Consider the following 26,750-nt stretch of genomic DNA (forward strand, 5'->3'; position numbering starts at 1 on the left):
CTTTGTTGTCCCACGTACATTATTAAACAACAATTACTCTGGCTTATTTTTAAATCACTGTGTTATTTACACAAGCCATCTACCCTAGGCATGTTACATAGTTAATGTTACATTATACTCCCATATTCAGCTACCAGAAGTAAGGACAAATTGAAAAGCAACACTTGCTATGTTTAAAATAAGGGAATAAATGGAAGAACATGAAATATTCCTGGAGTTTTACAGTTTTCATGATACAACTGCTGAATGAAATTCAGTATAAAATTATGGTCACTGCATGTTTTAAACAACTCCAGGTTCTGAATGCTTACAATCCTGAACCTGATTCACGTTTGTAAAACTATTATTCTTTCATATCTCTCACTTGCAAGACCAATCAGAATGAAAAAAATAAGTAACATATCACAGGTTAAAAACTATCTCTAATGGGACCATAACGTTGTTTGGAATGTGAGAAGGACGAGGACTGGGAGGCAACTGTCTTTACCTGTACATTTAAGGACTGAGCAGCAACCTGTAAACTTGTTCCAGCGAGCTGGACCTACAACACAGTGCAAAAATGGCAATGAAATAATGTAGAATCCATAGAAAACTTCAAAAATCTAAAAAGAAAAACCTCCCCACCCGCACCCCAACAAAAACTCCCCCAAGAACAACACATGCCTCCCTGACATCTGAATCAGTGAAGCAGGGGTTGTACTCCAGGCTGGAAAAAAACAAAACAAAACAAAACAAAACAAACAAACAAAAACCCAAAACAATAACAAAAACAACCTGTAAGACTCTTCCACAGTGTTATTTGTCTAACTCTTGTTGAGCATATTCCTGCCTAAGGATCTAGATATTATCATGAAATTGAGTAGAAACAGAGCATTTTGGGGTGGACAGGCTAATTATTCCCATTCCTGTTAAAAAAAAAAAAAAAAAAAAATCTAGGCTTCAGGGGAGGGTGTTAAGCTCTACTCATCATCATCCTTCCAATATTTCAGAATGGGTCTTACCCAAAACATGTACACTGTGTTCACCTGCTTCCTTATATGTCAGGAGCAATCACCTGCATAGCACAAACCCCACAGCATAAACACTTTCTCAGAACAACCCATCAGAGTATTCGCAATCCTCAGCCACTGAAACGATCTTGATACAGAGGACCGGAGACGCTTCACAAAAGCTGCATTGATTTAGGTACACTCAAAACTTGAATTCAGTGTTTGTGATTAACGTGTCCGAAGAAGTTTTTGTGGATTAGCAGTGAAGAAAACTTTTGCTTCAGAAATTGAGATTTTTAAAGAGTGTTATTTTATCTCTAATAAGGATTTTCTCTGTACAACAAATGCTAAATTTTCATTTACTAACGTCTGGTTTAATCAGTCTCGCCTTCTTTCTACCACCACTCCTATTACAAAGAAAGAATGCTACGTAATTAATTACCAGCACTTTCAAAGGTCAGAGTTACAGCCTGTAGTGAATTCCATCTCTGGCCATGTTTGAAAACCACTGCTCATTTGAAAACCAGGCAACACATAAGGATACAATAAAGCAAAGTAAGATGTATAGCACTCTTGCCTCTATTAAAAGAAGCCCCCATATAACGTATATCACAAAAGAGAGTCCACATATCTGCAAGTACAGGAAGGAGAGGTTTAATTTAAATTGCTGTACGTGAATTTAATAACTGAATATTTGAACAGGCAACCTTTAAGAGTCACCTTGGAAATTTTTTCTACTGCTATAGATGAAGGTACTAGACCCACTAAGCATGTTCTAAGCAAACACTCCAGAAAAGCTCTTCCCCATCACAAGCAAAATATAGTTAGACACAGATGAAGTAATCTGAGCTTTTAACACGAATTAACAGCAGAGAATAATCTAAATAATAGCCTGCCATTCAAAAAAAAAAAAAACAACCCAGAAATAATACTTTAAAAATCACATAGCAATGAAAAACAAACAAACAAAAACACATAAAAGACTACTAATGTATCTCACGCAGGTACAGCAAGCGTATTCCTGAAAATCTCTTTGAATGCAATTTGGAAACCCTTTTCCACCACACAAACATTTTTAATTAGAAATTAAACTGTTTCTGAATGTTGCCTACAACCTAATATTTGGTATTAGTCTGGAAGAAACCACTGCGTGTTAAGGCTGAGTAACACCCCGCTAACAGCAACCACACTAGAAGAGGACACTTGGACAATAGATTCCTCACACAACTGCAGGTGCATAAGAGAATAGGTGAGATTTTCCTTTGAACTGTTTTCAAGAAATGAATCACACTTTATCAGACATGAAGTTACAAAGATCCTGACAACTGTTTAAAGAAATAAATCTCCAAAGTAAGATAAAGTACTGTGGTAAATACAATTACTGTCCTGGATCATATATAACGAAATGAAGACTAAAACAAACACACAAAATCCTGCAGAACAGCAGTGTTTGTCTCCATGTTAAACACACACTGACATCCCATGTAAACTAGTCAGCCTCTCTCAATGTAAAAGTAGCCTACAATAGCATGTTGGTTCAGTAAACTCAAACACTGGCACTCCTTAAGTCCTATATAGCTCAATCTACTAGTAAAATTGTAATTATGTGACAAGATGTGTGGAATGTTCTATACAATAAAATGGCAGTTCAGAGCTCTTACAAGAGGGCATAAAAGCTTCAGTATGTCAATTATACCACAATAACCGTGCAAGCTCAGACCTCAAACACTCAAGGTCAGCCAATTAGGTACAATATTTTAAAGTTTAAACTTGGTGTGGAAGAAGGGAAAGAAATTAGGACATTTGTTTTCATACATCAAGTGCAAGCAGAAAAAAAACTACAAAAAATGCCCCTTATACTCTCTTCACCTAGGGATGCCCCACTTTGCTTCAGCCTCCATCTGAAGTTCAGCTTTGATTCCCTAAACACAGCAGCAGCAGAACAGAGGGATAACAGTAGAAGCCTGAATATCACCTGACAAACAGGTCCTTGAAATAACTTTAAAAAATAAGAAACTCACAAATCATACATACTTAATAAGTACAATCGCTTTATATTTCTAGTTAATGTGTAAGACCTTGTAAGATGGAAGCACAGTGCTGAATACCATTCAACACTACTTCTTGTTTCTTAACTAGATAGTGAGAGTTTCAGAACCTTTGCAGCTATTGAGCCAATACAAATCCTTTACTGAAAAGATTACGTTTTACCTGGCCTTCAATTTGGTATCTCCATTAAGGAAAAAACAACCAACCCATCACAGACCCAAACAAACCAACCATAAAAACAAAAAAACAACCAGCCAACCAAGAAAAACCCCACCCACACAAAAAACCCACAGAAGTTTAAGCATTTCTAAGCCCCCTAAAATGGGTTTTCTAGTTCCCCCAAATAGGTGTCACCCTATCTTGACATATTCTGCAGCTTAATGCAATGAACTGAGTGCCACAACAAGAACTTTTTTTCCGTCCAAGCTACTTAAGCATGTGGTCTATCACATGACTACTCATCATTCACAGAGAGAACACAGAACATACAAGAGATGCTGCATTTGTACCTGCCCGAGTCTCTCCTACATTAAAATGGGTCTTCTCTTACCTGATGAAGGTGCCCAAGGAAGGCCTGGGCCGTGGAGATTGCTCCTCCGACAGGCACAGGCTGCTTTTGAAAGTCCAGGCCATTTGTTTGTGTGCCTGGAAGAGAGATATTAAGAACTATGAGTTATTACTTTTATGAACTGGAATAAGATTTAATATTCCTAAGTCTCCTGCTATTCCCTCAGTACTATGTAGTAGAAAAATTGATAGTAACAAGAATTGAGGCTTTTCACTGAAATGGGGGTGGGGAAGGAGCCAGGGAAAAACAGTGTCGCTTCCAGATTTCTGTAATGTAGCATTTGTCAGCTAAGCAAAATCAACACCATGTCTTCTTTAGCTCCTATCATCTCACCTAACCTATGTACTCTATCACACTATGACCATTCTCTGTCATGGTCTGAGAACCAAACGGGCACATGCTGCCATGTGTTTCTGTTCTGCATGCACTCTCTATTCAGCAGCTGAAGACTACCTTTAAATTCAGAAAGTGGCAAAAACATGGTTCATATAAAGTCACCTTTCATTATGACAGGTAAAATACTACTTGAGGAAAACACAAGTACTACATACATCACAGTTACCGGTCATGGTTCTCCTCTTTTGAAAAGAGATAGCTCCACATTCTCAAGAAAAATTGTGCAAAGCTCTTGTCACATAAGATAACTGCTGGGGATTGCTTTTGCTCTTACCCACTTTCATATAACTAAAAACTGATTATTTTCCTACATTTTTGTCATCTTCTTCCTCAACAGCTTGGAAGACATGAAAACCCCCACCAAATCTGGTTGCAAGAAAAAAACCTGAGTTTTTTTCCATATGAAACTACCATGGAATTCTCTTCTGCCAAGAGGAACTGCAAACACAAACTTTTGAGAATCTTTCTGTGGTGAGATGATAAAATCAACATTAGGGGTTATTAAAAATTGGTTTTGTATATTGGGTATTACTGTCTACAGTGGGTCACAACAAGAAGGGAGACTGAGTTTATCAGGCTGCATGGAATTTCTAGAACAGATGATGCAATCTTGAAAATTGCATGACTGAAATGAAGTAAAACCAGTCTTCAACTTGCATGTTTACTCTTCATCACAACCAGATTTTGTTCAGTGCCTACAGAGAGGTGTCCAACTAACTCCTACTACAAAATTCCTTCCATCATGTACATTTTTTGCCACAAAAATCTCCACTTTAGGCCAGAGTTTACAGACTTAGAGACATATGCGTAGCCAAAGATTAGACACGCTAAAACTATTCAGATTTTAAACTATGTAAAATGATTTTACTTAAGGAGTTTATAATTCCAATCCAAAGTGAATGGAAGGACTATCACTGGTCTGAATTGATCGTGAATGAACACTACTTGGTTGCACTTCTCCAAAGAAAGGGAGATAGGAAGTTATGCAGGAAAGAACTAGAAGAATCTCATCTATTGTCATCCTCTCCAATAAACTGCAGAATTCTCTCAATGCAGAAGGTACGAAGAGAGTGAGAGGATGACTGAGTAAATATATAAAAATAATTCCTGACAAACAGCTACTGTAATTCAAAGGAAATAATCTAACACCTCCTCATTTAAGCAGATGCTCTGAATCACTTTTCAACCTATGGTCAGAGACTCCCAAGTAGGGGAAAAACACAGGTAAGAAAACCTACTTTAAGGCAGATATCCCTCATTCCAGTCAGAAACTTGCAGGGGTCAAAAAAATTATCCATTTCTGAGAGGACTAGTTGGAAGCCTCACCTTAAATTAACAGGTGAAGATGTTCCAGACAACTACCTTCCAAAATGAGCATCAAACCACAATATCATATTAAAAAGCACTGCTGTGCATATGTGCAGAAGAAATGCTCCAGGTAGCACGTCTGCTGACCCTTAATACAGAAATTTGAAATGAGGCTCCTAGGGTTTATAGTTTTCAACAAAGCAAGTTCTAGGACTGAGCTTGAAATCTCCATGGGTTGCAAAAAGCCGTTCAGACACATAATGACAGAACACAACATTGTCTTTAAATTCAACCTTGAAGGACTCCAACTCCTTCTCCCTATGCCTCCACAAACCAAACTCAGGAGAAAAAACCACCACCAACAGAAACAAACCCCACCTGTTCACTCTATATTCTACTTGCATCTTAAGCTTTCTTTGGTATTCAGAAGTACAGTGTCCCTATCCTTTAAGAGGCAGCCTTAGTTTTGAAAGGAATGCTATCAAGGTTGCTTGCATTTATCACAGGATGCCTACATCTTTTTGAAGAACGGCAGGGAAAATAAACTTTGAGTCCAGCATACGAGAGACCTTGCTTTTAAGGTGTTCATAAGGATGTGACACCATTCCTGTAGAATCCAGGAAATCTGATAAGGACACTAGAAAATGGAGCTGTCAGAAGCAGAAGGTCAGCACACCGTAAGGACATGAAAGGACCAGAATGCCACTTCTGCTTAAGAGTTAAAAGCAAAAAACCATGACGATTAATAGACATGGCAGATGCAACCACAGGCATTGTGATTTTAGTAATCACAAATACTTACGCATTTTCCATCTCCACCCCAGATCCTGTAACTGTTGCAGCAGATCTAACAGCTCACCAACACCAAAAAAGCAGGAGTAGGAACTCTGCACCTCCTTTACCTTCTTGGTTCCAGGTACACTGTCTCTGTCCTGCCCCTTCTGATAGTTCATGCACACAGCAGTAAGCCAATTCACCTTTCTAACTAAATAGAAAACTATTCATGTGAACTGTTCCATTTTTCTTTTAGCCAAGTTAGTTTTCTGTCAGATATGTGGGTATGCTGGTGCGACTGAAAATGAGTTAACTTTCTTCATGCAGTTAGGAATCTTTCTTTTTTGTAGCTAGGACTTTCAGTATTTGGATTTAGTTTGAGAACAAGTAGATAACACCCCAGGACGGACTTAATGTTTTTAACTGCTCTGGTCAAGGACATTCTGAGCACCCTGCCCACAGGTGTGAGGCATCGAGGAAGGGGCACGCGGATGGGGCAGAGCTTGACTGACATCCAGACTGATCAATGAGAGTATTCCATCCCATTAGTGCCATGCTTCAGATTTAAGGAAAGCTGGGATCTTCCGGTCTCTCTCTCGGGCGCGCACTCTCTCTCTTGCGTTCTTCTTCGTTCTTCTTGTGGGAGCCCGGGGAATCCGGTTCAGGATGTTTAGTTCAGCCTTCTGCCATTTTGCAGAGGCCTTTGGGCCTTTCTGCCTTTTTCCTTTTTTTCCTCTTTGGGATCAGCTGTTCAGGACCAGGTGTTGCTTCTTGGGGCTGGCTGCTCAGTGTGGTCAGAGTTCGTGAGGAACTCCCTTGAGTATCTTTTACTTCTATTTTATATATACATATATATTTACTAGTAGTGTATTAGTATTTTGATATTTTATTCAACAGTGCTTATCTCAATCCAAGTTTCTCCCTTCCCTTTTGATTCTCTCCCTTATTTGGGGAAAGAAGGGGGTGGGGGTCAAGTGAGCAGCTATCATGGCTGCATTGTTAGCTGGGGTTAAACCACGACAGTGAGATTAAGTAACTTGCTTTAGGGCACAGCAAGCAGCAGATAATACAAAGCAGGGGAGCTGAGACATGTGGTAGTAGGGAAGTAAGTCTCCCCCATCCCCAGGAAGTTGTTAAGACTGCATCAAGCCATCAGATGATATTTCACCCTTAAAGACCAAGTCCAATGCAACTTACGCACATTTAAATTCTTGCACAAATTTAGCCATGTGGTTAGCTACTTCATGGAGTTGTTTTGGGTGAAGAGTAGTAGTAAGCGCAATTAATTTGAGCCACATCAAATCTCTGAACCACCTCTCACAGTGCCATTCCAGGGAAAGGAACAGAACACTAAGTACTAGGACACCCTGAGTGTGGATTAGTTTATGCTGTCTTGGAATTGTAGCTGCAGAGGGTAAAGGTATGACAATATGGAGCAGGCAAAGTAACATTGCACCTGCAGCCAGGAGAAAAACATACTCTCAAAATCCGAGATCACCATCATCAGACTTTGCTCTGACTTTACGAACTGTGTAAGAAAGGAAGAGGAGTGAGGAACTACGGGTCTGGGGAGATGTGGAATAAAGTGCAATAAACAACTAAGGAAGGGAACACAATCAAGGAGAAGGAAAATTTTGAAAATAACTTGAGTGGGTGTCCACAGTGTGCTCTGGGAGACACCTTCCAGCACAAGCATTGTATTTCCCCATCTCTATGTGCAGGTGTGTGTTGACAGTAAGAAATCCTCAATACTCATAAATTTTTGATTCCTTCTCAACATTGCTAAAAGAACATTAGCACTGATATTTGCCCAGAATTTTAGCACTTAAAGAATATTTAATGGTCCCTCTCCAGCTCTCCTAGAGACTTTCTTCTTATGGAAACTAGAAAATCAAACTCTGGAAATGAAGCAATGCAAACAAGAATCCTTAGAATCCTTCCAAATACTACACTTGCAAAAATTACTATTTTGCTGCTATGTCAATGCATGTCATAAAGCTACAGTTCCATCAACATTAGAACCTAGGCTTTCATAGTACTGCATTCACACAGCTTTTAAAAAAAATATACATTAAACAAACAAACAAAGCTGAATTTTGGAAAAATTTCTGCTGCAACTATGAAAATGAAACCAAAAGGTCTGTTTACTGTAAGACACTCTTCTTATTTCTCTCTCTTTTTTCCAGTAGATACTAAGTAGACTTTCCACCGACAACCGAAGGTTGGAAAAGATTTGTGTAATTCTGCAAAACTGATGATCAGTCCATCAATTCACGTTCTTGAGAAAATGGTCAGTCAGCAACTCTTGTACTTATCAAGACTTTTGTTTTTTTTAATTTATCTGAAATATAGGTTCCTTTTTCAGATGCTTAAAAGAGGAGTCCAGTTAGCACAAAAATTTGAAAGCTGCAATCTGTTTCAGACATTTCATTGCGACCGATGTATTCAAGGGACTTTACTTACATTCCCTAAATAGTCAGAGTTAGAAAGACAAAAATCCTGATTTGTTAACTTCCACGAAACTTAGGTGTTATCTCAGAGAAATACTGATGTTAAGTCATCTTTACCAGTGGCAACTGTATTTTTTTCTTAGGAACACTAGCTCTGCCAAACGTAAATTCCATGCCCTACAGTAATTTCTCTTGTAATTTTCAAGTTGCATCAGCTTACTACAGTTTAAAACACGATTGACCCAAACAAATATTCATTGAGGTTCAAAAGACAGATAAGTGGTTCTTACACAGCAGACTGAAGTGATCTACAAATGCCAGTGGAAAACAGACAGTCACAAAAAGTTACAAAGATAATAACTCTTGAGTATTAATAAAAATAATCTTCACATATTTTGCTTCAGAGCCTTTGCTCCCCAGACAATCAGTGGCACTTCCAGTTCCTTAGCATCCAAGCTGAAAGCTGACTTATTTTCATTAAGTAGGCACAGAACCCTAATCTATGTACCCTGATCAGAAGCATAAAATTACATTCCATGGGTATTCCTTTCAGGGTTTAACATCTGCCAGTTGACTAATGCAACTGGTGCTAAAGCCCCCAAAGAATGCCACAAATACCATTAAATCACTACCTCCAGTGGTTTTTATGAGCACTTTATTTAAAAAACAAAACAATGACGCAGAACACGGGTTCCTCAAAAATTCTATATTATTTTAGTTAGCATCATTTTAAAAGTCAGGAAATAAAACTGAAAGGAATGACTGGGAACATTTAAATTACAGAAGCGACGTTTACAAAATGTCCAAATGCCAGTAAGAGTCAAACTTTTGTAAAAATTAACCTCAGTTAGCAGAGTGTCCACTTTTATGATCAAAGTACCTACATGCAGCTTTACAGTCCATCAATTTCTTTATACCATGACCACCAAACTTCATACTGATGAAGTATTTGTCCAGGAGAGCAGAGCAAGGGTTCGGCTTAAGCAGATGCAATAGTTCTGTGATAATGGACTACCTTTGAAAAAGTCAAGCCCTCCTTCTTTAACAGCTCAGTTTAGGAACTGCTAGTTAAAGCCACATTTTAAGAAGCGCATCAGGAGTGTACTCTTTGGAGAAAGCATACACAGGGAACTGTGGTCATACAGAGCAGGAGGCCTGAATCTTCTCAGAACTTTACAAACACCCCCAGCTACGAGGATTCTATAGGATATTTAAAACCACTGTCCTCTTGATATTGTTTATGATAAGGAAGTATTTATGGTCCACATGTTTTTTGAAATAATGTTTTAAATCACCCTAAATCAGCATTAAATACATAATAAATAAGGTTTGTACATAAAAAGAATGATACTTCCCCTATTACAACAGAAATTATAAAAACTGAGATGCCAGTAACAAAACATACATTAATAAGTGAGCTGAATTCCTTTTGACTGACTCCATGGATAGGCAGAAAAAATCCAGCCTCTCAGATCAGTATCAGGAATACTCAGTCACTCTTAACTGTATTAAAGCCTCGCGCAATGAATATGGAGACAGCAGGATGAAATTAATAAATTGTTCATTTCATCACAATTTCAGAGCTTAAAATAAAACTCTTATTATTGAACCAAGAGGAGGCAAATTAATTTTCTTTATACAAGGTAACTAGATTTCTCTCAAAGCAGTAAGAACAAGTTCCTTCTCATCAAAAGTTTCTCTTCCCAAATGCTATCCTGAACTCAGGGAAAATTTTGAGTTAGGTTAAACTATTTACTGTCCATTCAGAGTTGTCATTTCTCTTATTTCCAAAATGAACATCAAATTACCTCCAGAAAGGATTAAAGCATGAGACAGCATGATTGAATTATAGTGGCTTAACGAGCTTCTTCAATGGCTTAGAACTTGGCCACATCTTAAGGATGTGTCAAAAGACATGTTGGCCCTGACACAAAAGCTATCCTTCCCCAAATTTTACAGTTCTGTTCTAACACACAACAAAATTACAGAAAAGCCATTTTCTTTTAATGTTAAGAAGTCATGCTTTTTCTCTTTGCGTTTTTCTTGTGAACTGTTGTGAAAGCTTGAATGAAGCCCAAAATGGAAACAAAATCAGCAGTGGCCCACATCTGCTACGGAAAATTTCAACCCAAAAATAAATGACAAAGTGTGCCAAAGATACATTCTGCCAGGAAAAAATGAAACTACCTATGGAGAGTTGGTGCTGCCAGAGCTTCTGTAATATCAGAAACATCACAGACAGAGGAAGTGGGGAAGGGGAATCTTGTATACATAAAGTGCAGGTAGTGCTCTGATACAATAGATGTGAATAGTGCCCTGTGGACAGTAGGGTTAGTGACAAGGCAAAACTGTTCCCAAGTCTCTACGAACAGTATATGTGGGTTGGGGTTTGGGTTTTGGGATTTTTTCAATTTGTTGGTTTTTGTTGTTGTTTGCCTTCTTTGTTTCTGGTTGGTTGGTTGGGTTGGTTTGTTTGGTGATTACAGTGTTTGTGTTTGGTTCAGTTGGTTTTCTTTTGTTATTGTTCTTTCATTTTTCAATTCTTATAAACTGGTTAGTTTTGCTTTAAATATCCATTCAGTTCCACCAGAAAATATCTGTGTAGCAATTCATAATTTCTTACCTGTGTTCCCATCTCCACTCTCCATTGATGGTTTACTGGTTTCTGACGGATTGTTCATTCTTGAGTCTGCATTAAAACAGAAATAAAGATAAACTAACACAGCAAAAAAGCCCCAATTCATACTTTGTCTAAGGGAAGTAAAGAACATCAGAAATCTGATATGTACTTTACCCTGATTCAGATTATAATGCAAAATGAACAATCAGAAGCAGAACATAATATTGAATCTTCCAGATAAATACAGTTTCAAAATTTTGTATGTCATTATTGGCATATACGAAAAACACGATGTTAAAGGAATAAAAGACAGCATGCTGGAGGGCAAAGATAGGTAGGAACTTAGTTTTCAGTACAATGAAAGTCATAGAAGCAAAAAGGAGGCTGGGGAGAAGGAAGCAACGACTACATCAAGATTCAAAAACATGAAGTCTGACCACCAAGGCCTCCATTATTCTTGCTGTTATTGGTGTTTGGTTGGTTGGTTTGCTTTGTTTTTCACCTCCCCATAAGAGAAGCAAATTCAGTCATTATAACTAAGTAGATGCCATTTTTCTGATATTGCATTTTTGTTTTACAGGAATGTCACTATTACTAAGATATTTATATTTCCTACATATTCATGCAAAATCATACAAAGATAAAATAATTATTTATCCTTCTCACTCTGCATCAGCCTATTGAAAAGTCTGCACTTAGTTTCAAAGCTTGTCAGCTGAATGTAGTGCAACACAGAGGGCCTCTCCAGATGGCAGACAGAGAATATAGTCTCCTTATACAGATGTTCTGCATACAGCATCAGTTCTCCAGCTTACTATCTCCACATTCCTTGCTACCAACCTCAGCGTGCCACATTATCACAAACCAAAACTACAAAAAGAATCTCAAGACAGACCTGTTCATGAAATGAAGCATAAGAATGTGCTGAAGGATTTGCTTCTTTCCATTCCCATAACTAGTTAAATGCAAGTTAAATAAGCTCAAAATGAACCCTTTACTCCAGGACATTCTCTTGCTAGGTACCTGCTTAAAAAGGTTACCTCTGTCATGTACTTTCATCAAAGCAGTGATTTCCAAAATACCAATGGGCTGCAGAATACAGTAAGAGCATTAACTGCCGCATCTTTCCCTCAGGTATTTCCAAGAATTCCCAGATGCTTCCCTGCTTGGCAGTGTGTGATAGCTGGAAATGAGAAGCCGGACTATTGCCATGTACTGCCACCAGCTACTGCCCAGAGGGACCAGTGCCACCCTTGAGCTATCAGAACCAGGGGCCACAGCAGCAGATGAACCCAAGCGCAAGCCAGGGGGAATGAAGCACATGGACAGGGCCTGAAGGAAGTCACAATGAAGCCTGCCTGGGAATGTGGGGTGGGAAGTGGAGGGAAATACAACAGTTAGAAATGCAGCATGTGTACCAGAAAAGAGACATCACCCCCGCAATTACTGGCCTATCAGCCTCACCTCTGTGCCTGGGAAAATCATGGAACAGATCCTCCTAGAAGCTGTGCTAAGGCACATGGAATACAGGGAGGTGATTTGGGACAGCCAGCAAGGCTTTACCAAGGGCAAGTCCTGCCTGCCCAACCTAGTGGCTTTCTGCGGTGGAGTAACTGCATCACTGGACAAAGGAAGGGCTACTGTGGATGGCGTCATCTGGACTTCCGTAAAGCCTTTGACACGGTCCCCCACAAACACCCTTCTCTCTAAACTGGAGAGAGATGGATTTGACAGGTGGACTGGTAGATGAGGAACTGGCTGGATGGTCACACCCAGAGAGCAGTGGTCAATGGCAGGATGTTTGGATGGACACCAGTGACAAGTGGTGTCCCTCAGGGGTCTGAACTGGGACCAGTACTGTTTAATATCTTCACCAATGACATAGTGGGATCGAGTGCACCCTCAGCAGGTTTGTGATGACACCAAGCCAAGTGGGGCAGTTGACACACCTGAGGGACAGGATGACATCCAGAGGGACCTGGACAAGCTTGAGAAGTGGGCCCAGGCAAACCTCATGAGGTTCAACAAGGTCAAGTGCAAAGTCCCACACCTGGGCCATGGCACCTCCCAGTATCAATGCAGGCTGGGGAATAAAAGGATTGAGAGCAGCCCTGCAGAGAATGACTTGGGGGTATTGGTGGATGAAAGATTGGACATGAAGTATCAGTGTGTGCTTGCAGCCCAGAAAGGCAGTCGTATCTTGGGCTGCATCACAAGCAGCGTGGCCAGCAGGTCCAGGGAGCTGATTCTGCCCCTTTGTTCTGCTCTCATGAGACCCCACCTGAGTCCTGTGTCCAGCTCTGGAACCCTCAGTACAGGAAAGACAAGGACCTGTTGGAGAGGGGCCAGAGGAAGCCACGGAAGTGATCAGAGGGTTGGAAGAGCTCTGCTGTGAGGACAGGCTGAGAGAGTTGGGGTTGTTCAGCCTGGAGAAGAGAAGGCTCCGAGGACACCTTTCAGTGCTTAAAAGGAGGCTGTAAGAAAGATGGGGACAGACCTTTTAGCAGGGTCTGTTGCAAGAGGACAAGGGATAACTGTTTTAAACTAAAAGAGGGGAGATTCAGGCTAGACATGAGGAAGAAATATTTTACAATGAGGGTGGTGAAACGCTGGCATAGGTTGCCCAAAGAGGTGGTAGATGCCCCATCCCTGGAGACATTCCAGGCCAGGTTGAATGGGGCTCTGAGCGACCTGATTTAGTTGAAGATGTTCCAGCTCATTGCAGGGGGGTTGGACTAGACGACCTTTGAAGGTCCCTTCCAACCCAAACTATTCTATGAACCTTGGAAAAACTACAGTAAGCAGTCAGGAAACACAACTGAAGATGCGTTAATGTTTTTAAAACTCATGTAATTTTCCAGGTAAACAACTGTCATTGAACCCAGTAGGTCCTAGACGCCCAGAGGGCTGTAACAGGAATCTTCCCCCCAACAAGTAAACAGAACTTACTCAGAAAGTTGAGGTTCTGGAGAAAGTTCCTATGATTAAATATTTCAATTGTCAGCCACATGTGAAAGAGATCTAAACTATCAATGTCACTCTTAGCATAAAGGCAGACAAGTTAAACTGTTTTTGAGAGAGAAAGCAAGCAACGAGAAACTTTTCCAGCTGAGCGCTACTGGCCCACACTTCAGCAAAATGCTGCAAGTTTTGCCTCACTTTTCACAACCTCTGCCAAGCAGATTCAAGCTACAAGTTCAGAGTCTTGAAAGACAGAGGTCTGCTAAGGATGCAGGTACAGAACCTATTGCTTCCTGGCTCCTTATTATGTCATTTTCCACATTTGGGTAGTATGATCCACACTCTCAAACAGGATGCCGTTCCACTGACTACACAGAAATGTTCAGTTTTGACGTGCCCCTCCCTGATGATAAATCTGTGTGCAAAACTAATACAAGCATGTTCCTATCTAGAAGTTGCCTGTAACTTTAAATTGAGTTTATTGTTGTGGTACCAGCACATCTAAATAAAGTGATTATAGGCCACATTCATTTGATAACCAGTATTAGTTCCTTTACACACAGCTGGCTACTGAAATTCATTTAGGTTCTGAGAACACTGAATGGGAGAACACAAACATGAAGAGTCTTCATCCAACAGGAAAACAAGCAAAGAAGGCTTAGAAGTCCAATAGATTTGGTTGTGGAAACTAGGCTAACTCATGGGGCTCCTGGACATAGGATGTATTTCTTAAGGCCAGAACACAAGGATGGACTGAGCTCACAACAGTACTGACCACAGAAGGGAAAAGTACAGGTTGTAAAAATTGTCTCTCATTAACATATGATCCATTCACTGAACCACTTCAGAAAGCCCTTGCAAGGAAAACACTGGGCCTCCTGTACTAGTTTGTTGCAAAACTGAAGTATTAGAGCCACCCTGCAGGACACTAATGGTAGAATAGACAAACTAAACCCAGAGAGGGGACACAACTGTCCTGTGCACATAATTCCAAGCAACACAGTAACTGTTCCTTCTGTATGGGGATGCACATACAACAAATCTTTCTGCATGACCAGAAAGTTTGCTAACAACCAAGTTACAACTGCACAGTCCACTTTTCATAAAACCACCGAGACATGTGTTTTTTTTCAGCCTATGCTGCAAAATAAATTCTTTTGTAAGAGGTTTTCCGTGTTTCCTAGTACTAGACATACATAAAGTTTACTCAACTACCAAAAGCATGTCTAAATGAAGACTGTTTTACTGTAAAGATTCATCCTTAACAAAGACCTCAAACATAGCTATTGCAAAAAAGCAGCAAGCTGGATGAAGAAACATCTTTCTGGTACTGCTCAGGTTCAAATGAAGGATAGCATCCATTATTTCACCAGCTGACAACTTCTTGTTCAATCTGTGGGCCTTCTGCATGTAAAGCATCAAGAACAATGGTGCTATTTCCATTGCAAATGGTATGACATACATCTGAAACACAAAACTGCTACCAGCAAAACAGACATATCCGCAGGATACTAAACCTACAGATTCATTATACGTCAAATAAAGAGATTATTTAGTTTATGCATGCTCATACAATTTCTGCTTTAAAGTTAAAAGAATAAACAAATGAAGTGGGCTAAAAGCCCAAACCATAATGCCCTTACTTTTTCTTTTTCCTTTAGATCTTACTTGAGTTTTAAATAAAGGCCCTGGGCTACAACTTCTGCCAACATTATCTAAAAACAAACTCCACAGAAGGAAGGATCGAAAGCAGCAGGTGCATGATTGAAATCAAACTCTCAGGAGTGAATATATTCAGAACTACTACTCTGCTAGCAGGGCTGCAGGCGCCGCAAGGCAGTGCTGTGCCAGGCTTTCACACACGCCCAGTCACATCTCAAAAGGTATTCAGAAGACAGAAGCGGACACTGGATCAACCTGGAGTATTAGGGACTGTACACAGCTATTAAAACATACATTCCATCTTAAGATTTTGTATCATTAACTATTTCCTTTCACCCATTAAAGTGAAACCGCCTAATACTTCATCAGCACTAGCAAAAATGATTCACTGATGCATATGGAAAAACTGAAGTTGAATGTGAGTGAAAACAGGTCAAGAATTCATTAGAAATTAATTTTCAAAAAACCCCCTTCATGTTCTGAAACAAATATTCAGATGTCTGCTTTAAAATTTACCATTGAAAAATAAATCCCCTTACTTTGACATATAAGTTCTTACATGAGCTTATATAATGGAATCAAAAGAATAATAAGAATTAAAAAAAAAATACACTGAGCTTTGGGGAAAGAGCCTTGGAAATAAATAAAACCTATAGTAAAACTGGGGTGTTCAGTTATAAATAATTTTAAAAGACATAAAAAGAAGAAATTATGGCATGTCTGATCTGAAGACCTGATGGAATCTCAGCACAGGAAATACATTATCCCGGTAACCTTAGGCACAGCTTGCAACGGTCTCAATGGCAACCACTGTGGACTCCACGTTATTTTCTCTCACGCATGAAGAACCTTGCTTTACACTAAAAATACATAGACATAATATACATTCTGCTGGGGACTGGCTCAATACAGCTACTAAATTCTTTGACACTGGGACTTTAATTCATTTCAATGCTTTAAAATTCATAACACACAGATATGCAAGTCAAGCCTAGTATTTGTTAGGAGCCCGATGTTTCTCAGACTGAAATCCTGAAAGCAAAAGGTCTGTATTAATACAATCCAAGCCTGGCAGCAAATCTAGCAGCAGTGCAGAGGAAACAAATTCTGTTGGAGCGATAGAAAGAAGAAAACAAAATATCACACAACAAACCATGTATTTCCCTGGCACAGACCTATCTATCTACCTAACAGGCAGCTACTTGCTGCCGATTCACTGGTGAGCTTCAGCCTTACAAATACCTTCTCTAGCCTCTGCATATGTGATTAAGCCTCTATGCATAGTCAACCTCACAGCCTCTATTTCCATATTAAATGCTTATAAGAAAGAGCTGAGCTGGTACCCACCTAGAACGTAGTCGCTGCAGTCCAGCATTGCTGTGGTATCCTCTACAGGTTCAGATAGTCCAAGGAAAGGGAGAATGGCAATTTCTATCAGATCTACACTACTGCTCTCAACTGAACAAGAAAGGGAGTGGGGAGGTGGGGGAAGAAATACAACTTCAGTTACACCATAGCAATCTTCAACTGAACAGGGAAACTTCAGTTGCTCTGTGGAGTTTTAGTCTCTCCTACTAGCTGTGTCTGACATTGTCAAGGCGACTGAAGCGTGAAAAGTTCCCCTTTTTGTAATAAAATAGAAACAAAGATTGCAGCTGGCAGTTTCCATAATGAAGCTTAATCAGTATGCGCCTGATTAGGGCCTTATGCAAATCTCCCCTCGTTAGCACAGCAGCCAGCACTTTGAAGTCCATGAACAATTCATTTGCAGAGTACACTGAAAGCGCTCCCTGCATAATTTAAATCATGGTATAAATATTTATCAGCTCATTTGCATATTAATTGGCAGTGCATGAAGGGAAAAATTATCTCCCAAGTGCCAGCATAATAATTAGGGAACAAAATGAATTTTCTTCCAATAGCTTGGCTTCTCAGCCCTAACTCAAGCACAGTACCACAGGGGAGCAGGGAGGGGAAGAGACTGAGTTCTGTTCAAATGCCACTGAAATGACACGTACAAATTAGAAACAACTCTACAGACTTAAGCACCTTTAATCTTATTCCTGCTGGCAACAATAACTCCAGTAATAAAGGAGATTTGGGAAAAGCTTTCTACACAATCCAAATAATCTCACAAAAACAATTAGCAAGGTAGAAGCTGAACACAAAGCCGTCAAACTGGTGCTTGCACATCTGCGTGGAGTTTTCCACATGCAAACATGAACTGTCACAAGAAGGTCCTGGCCAGGAAAGAGAGTATCACCAGGGCAAGGAAGTGGCACAATTCCCTTTAAATGGCTAAAGAGCTTGGTGATTCATTATTGGGTAATCCCTTTGCCACAACCAACTTAACAGCAGTGGATATGTCAAGTATTGAGTAACATTTGACACCCACTAATCTATCCCGAGTAAAATCAAAATAGATTCAGTCTATTGCTTTCCAGTGACTGCCAAGAAAGAAAAACAAAAATCTATTACTAATCCCTTCCACAAGCATGCACAATATAGCTAAACAAAGCTTACTGCAGAGCTATGGCTTTTGAAAGGGACACTTTACACCCGGGTTGCACACTTGATGCTGTGACCATGAAGTATGCTGATGGACGGAACTGGGAAGAGGATCTGGCCTGTGGAGGAATAAATTTTGTTTTCCCAAAGCGATCCACAGAACTAAGCGTACTGACAAACCATGAGGCTAGATTAAATAATTTCAAATAGTTTGTTTACCACTCAAAATACCAGTGTCCTAAACAGCAAGAACACTTACATAAAAATTCAAGTGTAATGTGGACATCACAACATTTAACATTCCATATTCTGATCAGGAAAAGACAATGTGATGATGTAGGTGACTACAGGGTTGAACTGCCCCCTTCCACAGGTTAATGAGAATTTAAAGAGTACGTTTCCTTTTTTCTTTCTTTTTTCTTTAAAAAGAATCTTGCTGTACTTTTTTTCTCCTCATTTCTGAAGTGAATTCAAGCACCGCCTCTCCAAACAAGAGGGAGAGAGAGCAAAGGGACTTCTCAATCATCCAGTACTGACTGGAATTTATTTCCACGCTTGACCTCTTCTTCTGTTCAGGTTCATATCTCTACTTAACACAAGATGTTCCCTGCTATATATTTAACATGAGCGATCTACACTTGAAAAAGACTGCAAGAGGGAAGGTGCTCCCAACTGCAGGGAAACAACTGCGTGTACTGAATAGGTTTTCCTAATACCTTGTTTTCAACTTGTTTTTCTACTCATTCACGTGTCCCATTGAGACCTCTGAGGCACATCTCCACGGTTTGCAGACCTTCAGTAAACTTCACTCTTCCATACATGCTTTTAGTGTGCACTGGGAGAAAATCCGTTTGCTTCATTGGAAAAGTCTGGATGCAAACAAGTATAACAAGCCAAGCACTTCTCAAAGCAAGTGCCAGTTTAAGTTATGGCTGAGCTGAGGCAGCCAGTAGTACAGTAAGAGGAAAGCAGTGTTATCCTTTCAAATGAGAATCTGTGTTGAGCTGGTATAACACAGGTGCAGCATTAAAGCGCATGACCGCAGGAAGTGACCGTTAAAAGCAGGCATGTGTGTAGTGACGGATGACTTGTACCAAACAACAGGACAAGTAAACAGCAAATAAGGGACTGGGGAGAACATGCCTGAAGCAGTGTTAGCACTTGTGCTGGTGGTACCACAGTGCTACTCATTGTCCATACCACCAACACTGCATTGACAGCTAACAGGGACAAAGCAGAAGTTTTCTCCCACTCGTGACTGTGCCAACCCATCTGCCTTACAAACGCTAACCCCCACACATACGTTCATTTGAACTGTAACTTCCACCAACCTGCTAATTGAAATAAAACCTTATACATTAACTTTCCAAGCTAAGAATGGAGGCGTGGCACTGAGAGAAGAATAGCCTTCTTCCAGTGACCACTTCATTCTTTGACAATATTATTACCTTCCCTTTCATGTAAGTTCTTAACTTTTGCCCAAAGAAAAACTGTTTCATTTAGGCCACACTACTGCAACTATTTATCTGGTAGGCTTCTAAAGGAGGCCTGAAAACACAAGCAGGAAGGCCTGAGGAAGAACAGTGCATGCCACCCTGCTTCAAAAACAACTGTGGAATATGTTAGCTTAACTTTCTGTTCAGTTCTGCCATGTCATTTGCCATTCTTTTCCTTCTTGATTCTATGAGTAATTTACTCAACAATCTGAACCAAAGTCTTATCTCTGGAACTCACATTTAAGCAAAATAACACTCTGGGCTTTGCATACAAAGTTTCACACTTCTTCCAAAAGCACTTCTAATAAGAGAAAGTGTTACACCTTGTGATCATCAGTGCAGAAAACTCTCTGCATCCCACACAACTACAGACATCAGGCTACTAACATGGAGCCAAGTATGACACAGGTAAACGTCCTTCGAACACTTCAGAGTCTGCAGACGAAGCTTCAGAAGACTCTTTTTCTACTCCATTCTATTTTTTCTCTTCACTCCTTACGTATCTTTCATACCTTCCCATTTCAAATGAATGCTTTTGCTTTGCTGTTTGTTCCACCAACATGTCACCTCATTTATTCAGTTCTAATGATTATCCTTGATACTTTATATGTTACTTTGTGGAAAGGGAACCTCATTTTCCCCTGCAAGTTATGCAACTCTCAGTGGACCTCCTTTTGCACCTTCTCTTTCATCTTTCCTCCTGTTTTTTTCCCTTCATTATGTCAACTTGACAGACCGTAAACATCACAAAATTATTCCCTAATGACATCTATTGTAAATATTATAGATATGGAAAGTTGTTACAAACTCAGGGGAAACAATGTTTAAATCATTGTCTTCAGCTGGTCAGTCAAGACTTTTTTTTCTTTTAAACTACACAAATGAGGCAGAATTAAAGGCATAATGGGCAAAGTTATTATCAACATTATTCTATTCAACACCTTTAGGGGGGAAAGAATCTTCGTTTTTATACAGACATGTTTCCATATATCAGTAAAACGTCATTTACTACCTGTCCTCAATGACAGCTGGGAAATTTCTGCCACTAGGCAGCTTTGTGACAAGCATGACCTTTATAAACTTCACGGGCATTATTTCTGATACAACATGGGAAGATTACCCAATAAGTCAACATCACATTATTTCCCTTTTGAATGGTGCACTTGGAACGATACAAGGAAAGGAAATATGGTATTAATGGTCACATCTTTGCATACCACTTTCATTACTGTACCAGTGTCTAGTATATTTTATCTTGAAGAACCACTGAAGACTGGTCACCAAAAGCTTTGAAAACAGTGTATGACTAAGCACAACGTCAACGAACACTGGCAACCCTTGCAATAAGGCTGCTTTCTGTATGCCACACCAGCCAAGACCATGGATACAACTACCCCTAAACTGACACACTACAGAGCTACTACATCGTAATTCAGGACATTTCCAGGTCTCCATGCCACAAGCTGAATGAAACCTAATAAAAATTTCATCAAACAGAACTCCAATATGCTATTAAAGCAAAAAAAAAAAAATCACATACTTCAACAAAATAATCTGTTATTAAAGTTGGCACAATCCTCTTAGAGTAATTATGGACAGACAGACTCAGCCTGTTCGTAGTTAGGGCTGCAAAATAAGCTCTAATTTTAGCCACCACCTTTGACATTGGCTAACAAAATTGATTTTTATCTGAAAATTGCTAAGTTTGCTCTGAAAGCCAAAGAGCAGTTGTCTGGAAAAGTCAAATAAAATTGGCCTGTTTTAGAATTACCAGTCATTACGCAATTGCTATGAATTGGAATTTTAGTCTACATCTAATTTTACTTCTCTCTCATAAACTCAAATCATAACTATCCTTTCAAACTTTCCACTGCACAAAATATCTTTCAAAATTATTTCATGTACCTTATTTGGAAGAAAATTAAGTATGCAGACAGTTAAGCAGGAATGCTAATTTGTCTTATCGGTGCAGGACAGCAGATACTCACAAGCACCTGACACATTAATATGAAGAGTTTGTTTGTGGGTTTGTTTTATTAAGTCTCTTTTTTTTTTTTTCCACAGAAGGTAGCAAATATAATGGTTTAAGTAATTCTTTTTTTGTTTTTTTTAATAGTAAGAATAATCTGGTACTGTACTATGAGTTTGTCATGACCACCACATGAGCAGGGGAAAAAAGGGGGAGAGGGAGTGACAGGGTTGTGGAGGAGAGAAAAGAAAATAAATACCTTATTCAAAAATCACAGCATTATAGCTTTCACAAGCAAAGTGAGTTTCATTTGAAATCCATGACTAATACTACCATTCCGGTGTATCATATGAACAGTTTCGCCCTCCCCTTACTGCCTACAAACCATATCGTTTAAGAAAGGACCCATATTATATTTAAGCAGAAGTTTTTATTTCCTTCCACTAAGTGTTTTCTTTTCAAAAGCAAAGGACACAAATCCAGTTCAGTCAACACTCGGTGTTCAAAACCACAACTTTGATCCATGAAATCATCATACATACTTACCTGGAAATCATGGGATATTTTGAAGCGCAGCAGACAGTAGATCTTTTTACCTTCTGATTTAAGAACTCATGTTTCATTCATATTATGTTTTCAAGGTTTTCATCACTATTACATAATGGTTTGAGACTTAAAATCTATTTCCATGCACCAAACATCGTATCGTAAGCACCGACTCCAAGAAATCAATTCAAAAAACAACCCAAAGTGTTACACATTTGAAAAAAAAAAAGTTCTGTTCAACTAGCATGTTGCATCTGCCATAGAGCTGCTGCACAGTGGCGCTTTTTAGTATTTGCAGGAGAGCGCTCACCTCCTTGCAATTTAACTAGAAGTTAGCATAGAAAATGAGCATATCATGTTTTGATTCCACCATACATGAGGTATGGTTCTATACCATTACATATTCATTGCTCTAGTAAAATGGCACAGGAAAAGTAGTTCCCAAAGTTATGTAGCATTTTTCATAAAACACACTCAAACCATTTTTAAAATGCAAATATTTCAAGGGAGGCACCCGTTTGGGGTTTTATCTACATATATGTGGCTTTTATCTTCCTCTAAAATTATTGGTTTGTTAAATCTGAAATATTTCACACTGACAAATACTGAACACCTGGAACAGATGCATACTGTTTTATTAGTAAACACTTCTTATTGTTTTATTACTTTTACAAGATTTGCATGCCCTAATCGCTTTTCAAAAAAGTACTGCAGGAAATAAAGACTGAAATGAAGACAGATGTGAAGTTACACGAACAAAACACAAGGGAGAGCTGAAGAACACAATCAGTAAAACTTCAACATTTATCAGAATAAGGGGGAGCAATCTAAGGATATAGGTCTATGTAACAGCAGTACTGAAATAACAACAACAAAAACACAACCACCTTGAAAGCTTGCAGGTTTTTATGGGATGCTGCAGCTTGGGGCAACTGGAGAACTTAGAGCACAGCCAGGTGCCAGCCAGCACATGGAGCAGGGCAACCCTGAAATTCTACTGGGCAGGAACTCCATCCAGTTCCTGCTCATGTTATCCTCTGGACCTAAAGTGGTCATCTCTTACTAGTCACATGCTGTGATGACATTTATGGGAACACACCTTCCACACACACAGTGCCTGCTGAAACTCTGCACATATTTGAAAACGTGAACACAGTTCATACTACCAGAACCCCAGACAATGAAGATTACATAAATATTGCTAGTTTCAAATTGTTACTACTATACACATTAAAAATATCAAGTATTAGAATAAATATTTTCTAATAGGTGAATCACAATACAATTGATCTGACAACATATGAAGGCTACTTATGCCAAGTTCAATTACTGAATGGTAGTATTTGTTTTAGCAGTTGTATGACCTATTGTATTTAAAAAACACCACTTCATGTGCTTTCCAAAAGCATTAGATTTGTCTCTCCATGTCCACCCACATAAAAGGGACAGGTCCTCAGAACTTAAATGCGTTATTTTTAAACTCACCTGTAAATCAAAACATAATGCCTTATGCAAACATGCTGTTTCGCTGTACTCCACTTTGACAAAGTAGCAATTACTAGTCTAGCCTGACAAATAGGGGCTCTACACAGAACAGTCTAATCCAGTATATAACTGTGCAATTCAGTTCAATTCAAATCCCAGGGTCTCCACACCACTTGGCATTAAATCCCCTACAGGTCACTCTCAAAATACAGAAATCAAAATCAAAGATTTAAGTTTACTGTTATTTCCATTGGAGGCAACTGGATTCATCAAGATCATAGGTAGTATTTAGCTCTACTTTGCATTACAGAGTTTGGCAAACTAATAGAAAAAGGTACATGCAAAACCTCTACAGTTCATGGTAAGAACCAAAGTTGTACTACTGTTATCACCATCCTGTGCAGAAACAGATTTTGCTCTTAATAACTACCTCAAATCTGAAGGAGGATATTGCTTTAATGCCCTCAGTACACTGATGCAGACACTACTAACACCTGTAGGAACCACAAGACATGTCATGAGCATGCTTCTTTCTGAAGCTTAAATTATTTGATCTCAAAGAGGAAAGGGCCAAATTCCAGACAAGCTGCTTTGTATGTTACAAATTGAACAAAAAAAAAAAATCACCAGATGCAAGATCTGAAGAAAGAAAGAGTTATTCACGCTGCAGATATGGATTCCATCCATCAGCACACCTAACCAAGTATCTATCATTTTGGATGGCCAGAGCTAATATAGGACTACATTTGATACAAATCAGAAAAAAAAAAAAAAAAAAAAAAAAAGTTCCCAGGTACCTGAGTCTTTAATTTACGATAATTTAGGAACAGTAGAAAGTGAAAACCACAGTGTAACTACACATATGAAGTATTACCTACATGGGCTTTTCCAGAAAATGTTCACAAGTACAGTTTTGCCCACTTTAGCAGATATGGTGTGCTAAAGCTGAAAAGGTATTGATTAGCTTTTCCAGGAAATAACCCCAAGAACTTCAGCAGCCATCCTGATGTGCATATGCAGTGTGACTACCACCCATGGCTGTGTTTGCAGAGGATCTGCTGGGAAGATATGCACACTTTATTCACAAGCCCATAGACACACACCATTGAAGACAGGATATCGTGTTTACTTCTCCAACTGGAGCAGACAAACTTTTCTGCACTGTCCCACTTCCCGTAACTAATTCTGATTGGAAGTGTTAGGTTGACAGACACAGAATCCTCTCAAAATAGATCAATGATCTAATCACAAATTACAGAGTAAAAGTAGTAAACTGAAAAAATAAGTCAAAAACCTAACAAAAAATGTTTAAAGTGATAGCCAGAACACTTTAATTCTTAGTTGCCAACTTCTCAATAAAACACAAGTTTCACATATGCATACCTCACCTTTTTGACACAGAACTGAAAAGACAAAACCAGGACACTAAATTTAGGACCTTAACTAAATGCCTGTCAATACTACAGCTATGGGCCACAAACACTGAGCCAGCAAAAAGCCAGCAAGAGCACCAGTATCTGCAGCCCTGCTCACCCCCACCTCCATACTGCCTTCTCCCTGGTGCTGCCACAGACAGAACTAGCCCAAAGAACAGATCTGTGTTAGAACTACTCCAATCACAAGGAGAAAATACTAACCCAAATCTGCTGCTTCATCCAAGAGGAGAAATATTTACCTTGTTGAAGCACAGACACCAAGGAGGCAAGAACAAATGGGCAAGAATTTACAACAGCAGTATTTCCTTAAAACTTTTATTGTCTACAGCTTAAATCCACTGCTAAATTACATATTCATCTTACGAACCCTATCAATGCATCTTATTTGACAAATAGAAGAAATTAAAATCTCACAACAACTGTTTATTTTCTCTCAAAAATTGGAGATGTGATTCCTACACTGTAAGACTTAAAATCACTTTCATCAGATGTGGTAAAAAGGCATTAGAACTACAAGGTTTTGAAAGTAAAGAAAATGAGGGGTCTTGACAAGAAATTAACAGAAGCAGCAGCAGAGCAACAGCTAAAATGAGGTTGGTAAACAGTTTAGCATAAACCTGGCTGAGTGTAGCATAGGCCTGAGTGCTAACCTCCAAATTCAAGGAATTCTTCACAGAAAAATTTAAAAATAACTACTAATAACCATAGTAGACCAAGTGGTATCAAATAAACAAAAAGTACACCTTACAAATGTCTGAAGCATCTATAGAAAAAACCTGTATGTTGGTCTACAGCATCACTACAGGCTGAAAATCTGAATCTTCAAGGGACACCAAGGCGCTGGTGACATTACAACAGATGAGAACAGAAAACATTTACAGGTAGATGATCACTCATGAACCCTCTATTTTTATTTATATATATATATATATATATATAAACATGAACTTTATATGTTTTATATATAAACATATATACTTTCTATATATTCAGACATACTTTGTGTTTTATAGAAAACATACATACTACAGTATATACAGTATATTATACATACTATATAGATAGTAAAAATAGATCTAAAAAGTACTAAGGTAATCCCAGATTTCTCAAAGCTTCTAAGCTTCCTGTTCTGAAAACAGTTTACATGTTCCTGTAAAACATTCCTGCAGAAATGTACCAAGGCAGTTTGTTAATTTGGTATCCAGTGCTGTTTTAATCCCTTTTGTCCAGTCTTGGTCAAAAGGCAAACAGACGTAGTGAGAATGAGCAAGCAAGAAGCAAAACAGTTAGTGTCAGATCACCATCTTCCACAAATATCCAGCCATAAACAGCCTGAGAGCTGTGGCTAACCACTGCTGTGCTGACTTGAATTATAGTTTTTCCACAGCCTTTTTAGGAAGTCAGTCACTGCCGAAAAAGCAGGGAAAAAAAAAACAATCATCAAACTAAGCTCTCCAGCAACATCCTCTATTGCACAGAGTCAAATTAACATGCCATTTAAAAAGAATTACTGTATTCCATACTGCCTTCACA

At 39.1% G+C, this 26,750-nt stretch overlaps 2 protein-coding genes across 8 annotated transcripts in view; both read right to left on the bottom strand.

Annotated features, from left to right (window-relative positions):
* Positions 1-26,750, bottom strand: part of COX17 (cytochrome c oxidase copper chaperone COX17) — a 177,028-nt gene that overhangs the window by 36,509 nt on the left and 113,769 nt on the right. The gene's annotated exons all lie outside the window — the stretch shown is intronic.
* POU2F1 (POU class 2 homeobox 1) overlaps positions 1-26,750 on the bottom strand; it is a 111,412-nt gene that overhangs the window by 33,637 nt on the left and 51,025 nt on the right. For 5 of the 7 annotated variants that reach the window (XM_071814068.1, XM_065842680.2, XM_065842670.2 and 2 more), the window contains 3 exons: positions 11,158-11,223; positions 3,589-3,683; positions 488-541 (listed from right to left, as the gene is read on the bottom strand). In XM_071814068.1, coding sequence (XP_071670169.1) covers positions 488-541; positions 3,589-3,683; positions 11,158-11,223 — 215 coding nt within the window. Of the gene's footprint in view, positions 1-487; positions 542-3,588; positions 3,684-11,157; positions 11,224-17,124; positions 17,361-26,750 lie in introns of those variants that run through there. The other 2 variants (XM_071814067.1, XM_071814052.1) reach the window with 1 other exon arrangement.

Source organism: Patagioenas fasciata, chromosome 1 (genome assembly GCF_037038585.1).
Source record: "Patagioenas fasciata isolate bPatFas1 chromosome 1, bPatFas1.hap1, whole genome shotgun sequence".
NCBI lineage: Eukaryota > Metazoa > Chordata > Aves > Columbiformes > Columbidae > Patagioenas > Patagioenas fasciata.